This window comes from Ictidomys tridecemlineatus, chromosome 11, assembly GCF_052094955.1.
Source record: "Ictidomys tridecemlineatus isolate mIctTri1 chromosome 11, mIctTri1.hap1, whole genome shotgun sequence".
Taxonomy (NCBI): Eukaryota; Metazoa; Chordata; class Mammalia; order Rodentia; family Sciuridae; genus Ictidomys; species Ictidomys tridecemlineatus.
The window spans coordinates 130,661,696-130,674,528 of record NC_135487.1 but is presented as its reverse complement, the minus strand read 5'-3'; the positions used below and the strand labels follow the sequence as shown (position 1 = coordinate 130,674,528).

The 12,833-nt window shown below is 38.3% G+C and overlaps 1 protein-coding gene and 1 pseudogene across 2 annotated transcripts in view; both read left to right on the top strand.

Moving 5' to 3' along the window:
• Pip5k1a (phosphatidylinositol-4-phosphate 5-kinase type 1 alpha) overlaps window positions 1-12,833 on the top strand; it is a 49,106-nt gene that overhangs the window by 2,354 nt on the left and 33,919 nt on the right. For both annotated transcript variants that reach the window (XM_013361178.4, XM_005331206.5), the window contains exon 2: window positions 10,048-10,086. In XM_013361178.4, the coding sequence (XP_013216632.1) occupies window positions 10,048-10,086 (39 nt within the window). The remainder of the gene's footprint in view (window positions 1-10,047; window positions 10,087-12,833) is intronic.
• LOC120891080 (small nucleolar RNA SNORA2/SNORA34 family) lies at window positions 9,007-9,124 on the top strand (annotated as a pseudogene).

Genomic DNA, 12,833 nt, shown 5'->3' with positions numbered 1-12,833 from the left:
AATTTTTGAGACAGGGTCTCAGTAAATTGCTTAGGGCCTTGCTAAATCACTGAGGCTGGCCTCTAACTTGCAATCCTTCTATCTCAGCCTACCAAGCAGGTGTAATTACAGGCATATACCACTGTGCCAAGCTCTATTCTTAGTTTCTTGAAAAGTGATTTTTGCTTTTCCTGTAAAAGCACTAGAGGACCAGAACAAGTCATACAGCATTCTAAATGGGAAAAGAATAAAGCAAAGTCCAAGGATTTGTTTTTTAGTATTGGGAGTTAACCCAGGATACTTTATCACTGAGCTGCATCCCCAGCCCTTTTTATTATTTTTTTTAAATTTATTATTGTTTTAAAATCACACAATGCCTTTATTTTATTTATTTTTATGTGGTGCTAAGGATCGAACCCAGTGCCTAACATGTGCTAGACATGTGCTCTACCACTGAGCCACAACCCCAGCCCCCCTTTTTATTTTTCGAGACAGGGTCTCCCTCAGTTGCAGAAGCTCATCTTGAACTTGCTATGGTCCTGTCTCAGCCTCCTGAGTCTCTGGACAGGTATGCACCACTAGGCCCAGCTTTTTGTTGCTGTTTCTAATATACAGTAGTTCCTTAATATAAAAACCTTCTCCCCATACTCTCCAAATCAGAAAGAGGAATGATTGAATGTGTTTTTTAAGCAAACTTCTCAACTATCAAGTAGGTAGTCTCTGTTAGAAGCTTAATAGTAAGAGCACTGTGTTTATATTCCAGGTTTCAATTTGGCATCATCTCATAGAAGTACCTTCCAGGTAGACAGATTCAGGAGTAACAAGAAAATATTTGTCATTTATTGATAAATCATCTCTCTCTTACATTTCTACTCCTAGTTAATTCTAATATCTATTTTAATTATTATGATTTGATATTTTTATAGGTTTTTGTTTTCTGACAGATCTTAGGGCTAGCAGCTAATATTACAGATTGTATAAATGCTCTTCAGTTTTCTCCAGAAAGTCAACTATTAGGCTCAATTGACTTTATACTTGCTTGATTTTACTGTTTTCATATGTGAAGTCAAGGTTCAAAAATGTCTTAAGTTAAAAATAGTCACAGATTATGGGCTGGGGTTATGGCTCAGTGATAGAGCACTTGCCTAGTATGTGTGAGGCCCTGGGTTTGATCCTCAGCACCACATAAAAATAAATTATTGTATCCAAGTACAACTAAAAAGTAAATATTAAAAAAAAAAGTCACAGATTAGAGATTACTTTTTGGACTCCCCCCACCCCTTTTCTTCCCAGTACTGGGGAACAAAACCATGGTTCTCTACAACTGAGGTACAACCCAAGCCTTTCTTATTTTTTATTTTGAGGTGATCTTGCTAAGTTTTGAGGCTGACCTCAAACTTGCTGTCCTCTTGCCTCAAGACACCCAAAATCCTGGCATTAAGGCCAGTCCCAAGTAGGATCACTGGTGTCTCTGTCTCTGTCTCTCTCTCTGTGTGTGTGTGTGTGTGTCTCTCTCTCTCTCTCTCTCTCACACACACACACACACACACACACACACACAAACACACATGCCCAAGGATAAGATATTCAATTTTGATACAGAAAAGCCTAATGTAGAAAGGATTTGTAATGGTAGGAGAGCTCTTCTCTGGATGGTAACAGGGAATTAGGAGCTTGGTAGGAACAAATGATGGTTTTCAATTTCCTAAATTGTTAAAAAAAGAGAGAAGGCTAACCTTGTAGAAATTCAGGATGAGTGTGTTTCAACCATCATAAAACCAATTTATTGTTAGATGTTTAGCTGAACTTAAATTTTGGTGAAACTCTACAATTCTAAACATAAGCTTCTCTGGCAGTTTTGAAAATGGATAAAAAATAATGGCCCAGTTCAGGGACAGATTTACTGTTTTAGATAATCTGTTTGAAACTTTTGGATACTCAAAATCATTTTTATCATTCAAATTAGGATGAAGAGGTTATTTTGAAGAGTTGTTTCCTGCCAATAGGAAACCCCTAACTATATTGTTTTACCATTAAACTAGAGCTGGTCTTTTATACTGCTGACAAATGAAATACAGAGTGAAGAGCAAACTATAAGCTCTAGGAGATGCTTAACATCCATTGGAGTTAACTGGGGAGGGGTGATGTTAATGTTAACTGTGTAACATCTTAAAGCAGAAATTATCTTTTGCTTGTTCTTATTTTTTGGTTGTTAAAGGTGATGGAGTTTGCTGTCTAGCCTCAGCTGCTTGGTGTGTAAAGAAAATGTATTCTGTCCTTTTATCATCCTTATTATTTGAACTATGGTACTACTTAATAAAATCAGCACTGATGTGGTGCTGTTGACAGTGAAACTATCTATCACACCAGTGTTCAGAGACTTTATCTGAAGTGTTTCCTTATCTCTATTTAAATTTTTTTTTAGTACTGGAGTTTTACACTGAATTACATCCCAGTCCAGGGCTTCACTAAGTTGTTTAGGTCCTTGTTGAGTTGCTGATGTTTGACCTTGAATTTGCTATCCTCCTATCAGCCTCCCCAAACCCTGGGGTTACAGACATGGGTCCTGGGATTACAGCCCTGGCTAGTTTAACTTCTTACAGTCAATTTAGATTTGACATTAAGTCCACTGAGCCCTCTTTTTACTAGAAAAGAATAAAGAGTTTGTTTTGGAGTCTGACTAGAACATTAAAATATTTTTTTTAATTTTTGTATCGGGGATTGAATCTAGGGGCACTTAACCACTGAGCCACATCCCCAACATTTTTTAACATTTATTTATTTATTTATTTTAAATATTTATTTTATTTTTTGGCAGACACAACATCTTTGTATGTGGTGCTGAGGATCGAACCCGGGCTGCACGCATGCCAGGCGAGCACGCTACCACTTGAGCCACATTCCCAGCCCCCTTTTTTTTTTTTAATATTTAATTTTGAGACAGGGTCTTGCTAAATTGTTTAGGGTCTCACTAAGTTTCTGAGGCTGGCTTTGAACTTGAACTGGCTTAGAACTCTCAAGCTCTACAATTATAGGCCTATGCCTCTGTGCCCAGCCATTTTTTAAAATTTTTAAAATATTTTCCTATATATGTATTATTATTTTTTGCAGTACTTGGGATTGGATCCATGAGTGCTGTACCACTGAGCCACATTCCCATCTTTTAAAATTTTTGCTGTTTTTTGTGTTAGGGTCTTGCAGGGTCCCTGGAATTACAGGCAGGTGCCACACATCTGGCTAGTGCTTAGCCAGGCATGGTGGTGCATACCTGTAATCCCAACAACTCAGGAGGCTGAAACAGGAGGATTGCAAAATTCAGAGTCAGCCTCAGCAATTTAGTGAGATCCCGTTTCAAAAAAAAAAAAAAAGGACAGGGATGTAGCTTAGTGATAAAGTGTCCTTAGGTTCAAATCCTAGGACCAAAAAAAAGTAGTTATAATTTTTAGCAGGAGCATAAATTATTTGGGGGTAATTTTACAGTCGTTTCCTTATCCCCCCCCCCCCCTTAACTGCAGAGGAGAAACTCCAGAGGTCACAGAATTAAAGCTTTTTGCTTGAGATCTTTATAGTAGGGCCAGTCTCATAAATTCTTTGTTCTGGTGGCTTTGTTCTAGTAAACTGCCATAATCTAGTAATTTGAGTGGTAGAGGTTTTTTTTGTATGTTTTTTGTCTCTGTTCTTTGTATATACTTGTAAGCCATTTTGTAGCCATCAGAATTCTTTATTTGTGTTTCAAACAGGTCTCTGTATTTTCCAGGGAGGCCTTTAACTCCTGGGTTTAAGGGAGTCTCCTGCCTCAGCCTCTGAGTAGCTGGGATTACAGCTTTTTGCTAGAACCACTCAAGATTAGCATCAGATATAATTAACTAGTCTTATAGGTATCTAGCATCAGAGATTAATTGGTAAAATGTACTTGCAAGTTAGCTTTGAGTATCAAAATATATGTTTTACTTATGAATATGAGCTCTTCTGATTAGTACTTTCGCTCAAATGTGTGCTAGGTAGTAGCTTAAATATTTTATTTGCCTGCTTTTCTTTGATAATATAATGGAAACTAGCCTGTGGAATGAACTACCATAACACTAGACAAGAGTCAGAACTGAAAAGAGTAAAAGGGTTTTTTATCTTTTTTTTTTTTTTTTTTTTAAGAGAGAGTGAGAGAGGGGAGAGAGAGAGAGAGAATTTTTAATATTTATTTTTTTTTTAGTTCTCGGCGGACACAACATCTTTGTTGGTATGTGGTGCTGAGGATCGAACCCGGGCCGCACGCATGCCAGGCGAGCGCGCTACCGCTTGAGCCATATCCCCAGCCCGGTTTTTTATCTTTTAAGTTGGATATTTTCTCTTCTAGAATTTTGGGGTATTCTTACTTGACCTAAAGAAGGCAACAATGGGGCTAGGGTTGTGGCTCAGTGGTAGAGAGCTTGCCTAACATGTGTGAGGCACTGGGCTCAATTCTCAACACTACATATAAATAATAAAGGTCTGTCAACAACTAATAAACATTTTTTTAAAAAAGATGTTGGTCATTAAATTAACAACAGCTAACATTTATTTAAAAAAAGAAGAAAAAGAAAAAGGCAGGGGCTGGGGATGTGGCTCAAGCGGTAGCGTGCTCGCCTGGCATGCGTGCGGCCCGGGTTCGATCCTCAGCACCACATACCAACAAAGATGTTGTGTCAGCCAACTAAAAAATAAATATTAAAAATTCTCTCTCTCTCTCCTCTCTCACTCTCTCTTTAAAAAAAAAAAAGAAAAAGGCGGCAGAAACAAGAAGAGCAAAATGAGCAGTATCTTTTCTCTCTTTGTGCTGGACATACGTTCATGACCAAGAATAAAAGTGTATTTCAGGAAGCATGCTGTTTCCTGATAGCCAGAGGGAATCTCTGTTTTCTGTGTTCTAAACCCAGCCTGAAGTTCAGTCTAATGAGCGTGTTTGGATTGATATTTCCTAGAGGAAACCCCTTCTTATCCCATTTGCCCTGTTGTTTCCTCACACCCTTTTTCCATCAAAAAAGAGCATTTAGGGGCTGGGATTGTGGCTCAGCAGTGGAGCACTTGCCTAGCACTTCCAGGCCCTGGGTTCCATCCTCAGCACCACATAAAAACAAATAAATAAAATAAAGATATTGTGTAAAAATTAAAAAAAAGCATTTAATTTCCAGATGTTCATCCTGTTTTGTTCATATCTCCTGTGAGCTTTTATTATTTACTGTTTTCTATTTGAAGTGAACTCAACTCCTCCATCTTTTTTAACTGTTTCCAGGCATTTTTCTTTTTCCTCCTTTGAAATTCCAGACTGTTTATTTGAAATGGCTACATACAATATATATTAACTTATAAATATCTGATTCCTGGAAAGTCTTCCTGTTGTTGGACTGGGAGGAAGACTTTAGCAAAAAGAGGACAAGTTCCTTGTGGGGGGTGAATATATATATATATATATATATATATATATATATATATATATATATATTATTATTATTATTATTATTGTCTTTTATACTTAACTGAGCAATATGTCATTATCCCAGAATGAGCACTGTCCTAAAGGACCAGTGATGTTGGTGAAGGGTGTACTAAAGAGAGGTGAGCAAGGGAAGTTGTGGCGAGGGAATGGGAAGACTTTTTTGTTTGTTTGTTTTTAATGTATAGTTAGAGTATATTAGCTTTTTCTGTGTATAATGTAGGCAAACAAATCTGGTAAATAAAGAAGTCTGACGGCAGAGAAGTAACTTGGCTATATTTCTGATTTCTGTGGTGAAGAGGATTTCTTGGATTGTTGGGACAGTTAGTGCTCATTATCTTCAGCTTTCTCTGTGGAAATATGTGCATTCTAGTTGAGCAAGACTCACTGTACTTGCAAGATAGAGCCAGATTTGGACATAGAATGAGGAGATAGCAGTCTGCCAAAAATTTCAAATGCCTCTTGGCTATGGATAGATCCAGGTCTTTTAAGGAAAGACTTGGATTTGTTTCATATTTTTTTCATATTCAATTAATGTGTTGGTGCCAAGGGATACATATTTGAGGCCTGAGAACCATGAAATTTGCCAGTGTGGTACTGGAAGCAAAAGTTCAACAGAAGAAAATAGAATTGTTTTACTTTTATCCCTGAGTTATTTTTCTTTAACTGCTCCATTTTCCAAACTGGGAAACTGAGGCTGAGAGAGATTGTTACTAGTGGCAAAGATATTTGTTATTGAGGTGAATCTTTTTTGGTGGTGCTAGGGATTGAACCCAGGGCCTTGTGCATGTGAGGCAAGCACTGAGGTATATCCCTAGCCCCACTGAAGTGAATCTTATGGAATTGTAGCTCATTCCTTGATCTGCTTTTAGTTGGCTCTTAGCTAAGGTGATCTCACAACTGGTAGATCGGACTGCTTTTAGGTTTTTGTTCCTTAGGAAAAACTGATATCTGCTGGGTAATAAAACTTAGGTCTTCTCTGAGATATGGCTTGGTTTTTAGTCATTAATGAGGGTGATGATATATACATATTTTTTTTATATATACAATATTTTTTAGCATTGTTTTTTAGAGCTTGTTTTCAATAATATTCCTCAGAAGGCATGATGACATTTCAAACACAGAAAATCTTTTCATTTGGAGAACATATTGTGCCTCCCACCTGCAGGGATATAGTTAGAATGGCTTCCAGTATTCCAAGTTAACTTGGACCAGAGAGAGTGCTTCAGGTAGTTCTGCAAGCAACTGGGTTGATTTTGTTTTAGTTTTACTTTGTTGCAGGGAGTTTAGTTTTTTTTTTTTTTTTTTTTTTTAAAGAGAGAGTGAGAGAGGAGGGAGAGAGAGAGAGAGAGAGAGAGAGAGAGAGAGAGAGAGAGAGAGAGAGAGAGAATTTTTAGTATTTATTTTTTAGTTCTCGGCGGACACAACATCTTTGTTGGTATGTGGTGCTGAGGTTCGAACCTGGGCCGCACGCATGCCAGGCGAGCGCGCTACCGCTTGAGCCACATCCCCAGCCCATTTTTTTTTTTTTTAAATCACTATCTACTTATCAACAAAGAGTCACCTGAAGGTTAACTTTTGCTTCCAAAAAATGCTCCTTTGTGCATGTGTGACCTCACCCCCCTTTCTCCCACTCCAACTGAGTTACACCCCCAGCTCAAAGGAGCTGTGCTCTAATATAGGAATTATTGATTCATTTATGTACTAATGTTGCTAGATTATTGAATTGAATCTCTGGGAACACCTCCATGACCTGGTGAAGCAAAATCCTGGTAGTCTGAGGAATGCACATCCGGTTAGCCTCTAGCGTCCCCAAATTATATGTGTACTTCAAGTCACTCACATGCTGCCTCTTAGTTTCTCATCTGGTGGATGATGTCATCTTATCTTGGGCGGAAATACTTCAGCTCTTAAAGCACAGGGAGAGGCTCTGCCATTAAGGCCAATTCTGTTTTGGCCCATATACTGGCGATGGAGAAAGACCTAACTCATTTCAGAGCTATTCAGTATGAAACTCTTTGTTTAAATTATCTTGTCCTGGGCTGGGCCTATAGCTCAGTGGCAGAGCACTTGCTTAGCATGGGTGAGGCACTGGGTTTGATCATTAGCACATATAAAAAAATAAAATAAACAAAATAAAGGCATTCTGTCCATCTACAACTAAATTTTTTTTTTTTTAAGTCATCTCCCTGCTGGGTGCTGTGGCACATGCCTATAGTCTCAGTGGCTCAGGAGGCTGAGACAGGAGAATTGCGAGTTCAAAGTGAGCCTTAGCAATGGCGAGGCACTAAGCAACTCAGTGAGACCCTCTCTCTAAATAAAATACAAATAAGGCTGGGGATGTGACTCAGTGGCCGAGTGCCCCTAAGTTCAGTAACACCCTTCCACCCCACCCCCCAAAAATTATCTCCTCCTTTAAGGTTCGCACATTTCTCCCTCTGAAATTTGTTTGCCTTTTTCATACCTCTCAGGATTACGCTTTTTTTTCTCTTTTTCCTTTTATGTTTTCTTTTTCTTTCTTTCTTTAGTGCTGGGGATCTACCACTGAGCTATGTCCTCAGCTACATCCTTCTTTTTATTTATTCTCACTAAATTGCGTAGGCTTGCTTTGACTTGTGATCCTCCTGCCTCAGCCTCCTGCTTAGCTAGAATTACAGATGTGCACCACTGTGCATGGTCCTTCTTTGTATTTTTTTTTTTTAATTCCTCTCAATAGTGGATTTTTGTCTCCAGTGGCTCAATAGTAGTAAGCAGATTTATGGAGAATCACAGTGGTGTTTTGCCAAGTGACTAGTAACCAGCCCTTCCGGTACCTTTTTCATCATAAACCTGAGGTAGGGTGGGGTCAAGGACCAAAATGGAATGCTTCCCTGAAACTAGTACAGAGTTGCTCAGAAAAATTTTCTGTAACCCAGTGTGATGATTCAGCTTTGTATTTTAGCAATAATTGACTGGGTTGTCTCTACTTTGGCATTTGGCTTGACTGGTTCAGCTGTTCTGAAATTACTTCAGTAACATTCATGATTTCCCAACTTTTTTTCATAATTTATAGGCTGTTTCCCCCCTACCATGTCTTGGCATCTATGAGATATGCCAGAATTGGGTATCTCTGTTTTAAATAAGTCATTTGATATTTGAGGAATATGGTTCCCTTTTTCAAAGTGAACCTCTTATATGGGTTAATGTACTTTTATTCAAGTTGTAGTAGTATGTACCAAAGTAATATATAGTTGAGAAAAACTACATAAAGGAGGGGCCGGGTTGTGGCTCATTGGGCAGAGCACTTGCCTAGCATGCTTGAGGCACTGAGTTCAATCCCTGCCACCACATAAAAATACACAAATAAAATAGATGTTAAAATAAAAAAAAACTACATGTAGGAATTAGGGTTATTTTTAGCTTGGGATTGTCAACAGCATTCTAGGCATTTATTTTTATTTAAATTTTTTTCTTCTAGCTTTTCTTTGCCAGCAGTATAACATGATCCCATAAGCTTGAGTTATGTGTATGTGAGGGTGGGGGTGGGGGCAGGCTGTTGAGTAGTGGCATACTGGGAATTATGGGTTATAAAGCAAAGCGAGGTTTCAAGCAGGAGCCTAAAGAAATGTCTTTCTATGGTCTGTTGGCTGTTTCAGAACTTTAGAAGTATAATAGTCAATTCAATAGAAAGAAACATCTGAAGGGGGGAAAGAAAAAAAAAGCCAATAAAAACATTTGCTGGAAAAAAAAGCAAAGAGAATAACAATACACATTCTTGTTGATGTTCTTTAATTGTTTAATTATGTAATGTACATAATAAATTTTTTTTGTTACAGTTTATGTAGTTAAAGAAAAATAGAAACTTAAAAAATCTGATCCCCAAAAAAGAGATGTTGTATTTTAATATTTTGGTATGTATTTTTCTGGGCGTTTTATACATGTGTAAGTGTATGTAAATTTATAGATAAATATTTTATGAAAAATTATATCAGGGTCTGGAAATGTACTTCAGTGATAGAGTGCATGACTAGCATGCACAAGATGCTGTTTGGTCTCTAGCACCAATAAAGAGAAAGAAAAAGATACTATACTATATTTTAAAAAACTTTTTTACTCAACAATTTATTATGATACCATAAATACACATCAAAATTATAGTTTATAATATTTTGTTAAACTATATTTTAATTGATGATACCTATCTCCTTGTTCATATAGGTTTTTTCCAGTTATGGTACTTAGACATTCATAGTTATTATATATAGTGCTATAGTAAACATCTTTATATATACATCTTTGGATAGAAGCCTGTATGTAGAGGAGCCTTATATCTGAAAAATTTGGCCAATTTGAATTCACTCAAGAGTAAAATGATTTGGAGAACAAGTTTTGTGACTACTCTAGGAATTTTTGTGCTAGAGCTGGTCCGTGTATGTTTTTGGATACTTATCTGGAATTTCGAAAAATCATTTTATATTTCACAGTATGGTGCTAGAGATTGAGCCAGGCCGTCCGTGTTCATAATTTTAAACTTCATAGTTTTTTTGTCTTTTCTTAAAATCTGCTGTTAAGCAAGTAAAATCCCAGAAGTAAGTGGTAACTTTCTGTTTTTTCCTCATTAGGTTTCAACTTTCTGTGCTGTGGGGTCAACCATAAGAGAGGTAGATCTGATGTATATCTGTGATGAAGAAGCATGAGCTCCTTGCAGTAACTAGCTGCTAGCTCCTCTTCCCCATAACAGTTGCATACTTTTTGTAGTGATAGTGCATGATCTTCTGAGAAGGCTGTGGATGTCTTGAAAACATTATTTGACTGTAGCTCCCATGTCTCTCTGCCTTCTCCAAAAAAAAGTTGCTATCTTAACAGAGGTGTCTTTTCTCATAGTTCCTCTTGTTTTAGTAAACTAGTCTCAGCTCTTTTCAGTTTCCCTTTCTGTTGCACCTCTCATTTTCCTTTAACCTTTCCTATCATATAGATGGGACTTCACCATTAATAAAATAATAGATGCTAATATTTATTGAGCACTTACAATGCTAAGTCTGTACATGACATCTTATTTATTTATTTTTTTTTATGGTGCTGGAGATTGAAACCAGGGCTTCAAAGAGCTCTGTCAGTGAACTACATTCCTACCTGCTATTTCTGAATTTTATGGATGTAATAATAAGGCCTAGAGAAGTTTTGACCAAATGTGCACAAGGTTGCCTTTTAGTAAAGATGAATCTAATATCCAAACCTAACAACTGAGGTGTTCTGATTGTAAAGCCTATATTGCTACCCACTGTGTTGTTTTTGTTCCCCTTGCTGATTGGTTGTTTTGTTTTTGTTGGTGCTGGGGATTAAACCCAGGGCCTGTCACATGCTGGGCAAGTGCTCTACCGCTGAACTATACCTCTGACTCCCATTACTAATCTGAAAGTCTGTGTGTGAACTAACTTGGCTTTATTTCTATACTTATTTATTTGGTACTGGGGATTGAACCCAAGAGTTCTGAACCATTGAGCTACATCCCTAGCCCCTTTTTATTTTTTATTTTAAGATAGAATCTCTTTAGTTGCTGAGGCTGTCTTTAAAGTTGCAATCCTCCTGCCTCAGCCTCCTGAGCCACTGGGATAATAGGCATGTGCCATCTTGTGTGGCAAGATGGATAGCTAATTCTGTATTCAATTCCAAGATACTGAAAAAATAAATAAAACTTTCTTTTTCCCATTACAAATACAGCAGCGACAAGTCTTAATACTTTTAATAAGAACAAGTCATATACCAAAAAGTAAACTCTAGTCTGAGACAAATAGTACTTTGTCTCCCCCCCCCCCATTAAAATGCTTGATGTCTTAATGCAGAGGCAAAGGTACTTCTGACCTGGTTGTGGTGGCACTTACCTGTAGTGCCAGCTTTTCAGGAGGCTGAGGCAGGAGGATCACTTGAACCCACAAGTTTAAGAGGAGCCTAGCCTGAGCAACAGAGTGACACCCCATCTCAAAAAGGAAAAAAAAAAAAAAAGGTACTTTCTCCTGCTACTAGTGAGGACCTTAACATCTATAAAGCTGTGAAAGTGCTTTTTCAAGTATCAGACTTAACAGTTGCTCTTCTGGAGTACTGACCTGTCTACTACCACCACCCCTTCCTGCCTCTCTTCCCTCACACTGGGGATTGAACCCAGGGGTCCTCACCATTCAACTTTTTTTTCCCCCAGTCTCTATACATCAGTTTTTATTGGAACACAGCCCTGCCTGTTCATTTACATGTTGTCTACAGCTGTTTCATACTCAGATGAAGGTGGTTTGTTGGTTGGGCCAGAGACTCTGTGGCTCTGGCCCTCTACAGCAAAAGGTTACCAACCTCTGCTTTAGAGTTTGGTTTCTATCCTGTGTTTCAGCAAAGATTGGTCATGTGTGAAGTAGGAAGATGTGAGCCCCAGGCAGGGAGGGACAAGGCGAACAGGGTCCATAAGTTTGGACTGAAGAGACCAGAACTTAGTGATCCTAGAAAAGGGAAGCTGGAGTAATGCAGCAGGAGCCAGCAAGGCACAGGGGACAGGCATAGGGAGGAGCATGGCACCCTTGCACACTTCATCAGCAAAGGGCCAGTCTATGCCTGCTTGTTCTGCTTCATTTTATAGCCTCCATGTAATTAGAACCTTAAATCTCAGTACCAGTTCACCACGGTTCCTGAATTGTCCCTGAGGTCAAAACGATGTTGGGGTGTCATCATGGCAGAAACTAAAAGCAGTTCTGTGTGGTGACATGATAATGTAAGACAGAGACATAATTTTCAACTTTCTAATAACCTTGCTTTAAGAAAGAAAAAGAAGCTGACTAGCCGGGTACTGGGGCACATGCCTGTAATTCCAGAGACTCTCAGAGGCTGAAGCAGGAGGATCCCAAGTCCAAGGCTAACCTCAACAACTTAATGAGACCCTGTCTCAAAATAAAAGACCTTGGCACTTAGTAGTTAGAGCTCCCCTGATTTCAATTCTTAGTACCAAAGGGGGAGAGAGAGAAGGACAGGGGGAAGGGAGGGAGGGGTGTGTGTGTGTGTGTGTGTGTGTGTGTGTGAGATCTGGTGAAATTAATTATGTTATTTATTTATTTATTGCTACCAGGAATTGATCTCGGGCACTAGACCACTGAGCCACATTCCCAAACCCTATTTTTTTTTTTTTTTTTTTTAGAAAGAGTGTGAGAGGGGCTGGGGATGTGGCTTAAGTGGTAGCGCGCTCACCTGGCATGCTTGCGGCCTGGGTTCGATCCCCAGCACCACGTACAAACAAAGATGTTGTGTCCGCCTAAAACTAAAATAAAATAAATATTAAAAAAAAAAGAAAGAGTGTGAGAGCCAGAGAGAGAAAATTTTTAAATATTTATTTATTTTTTAGTTTTTGGTGGTCACAACATACTTTGTTTGT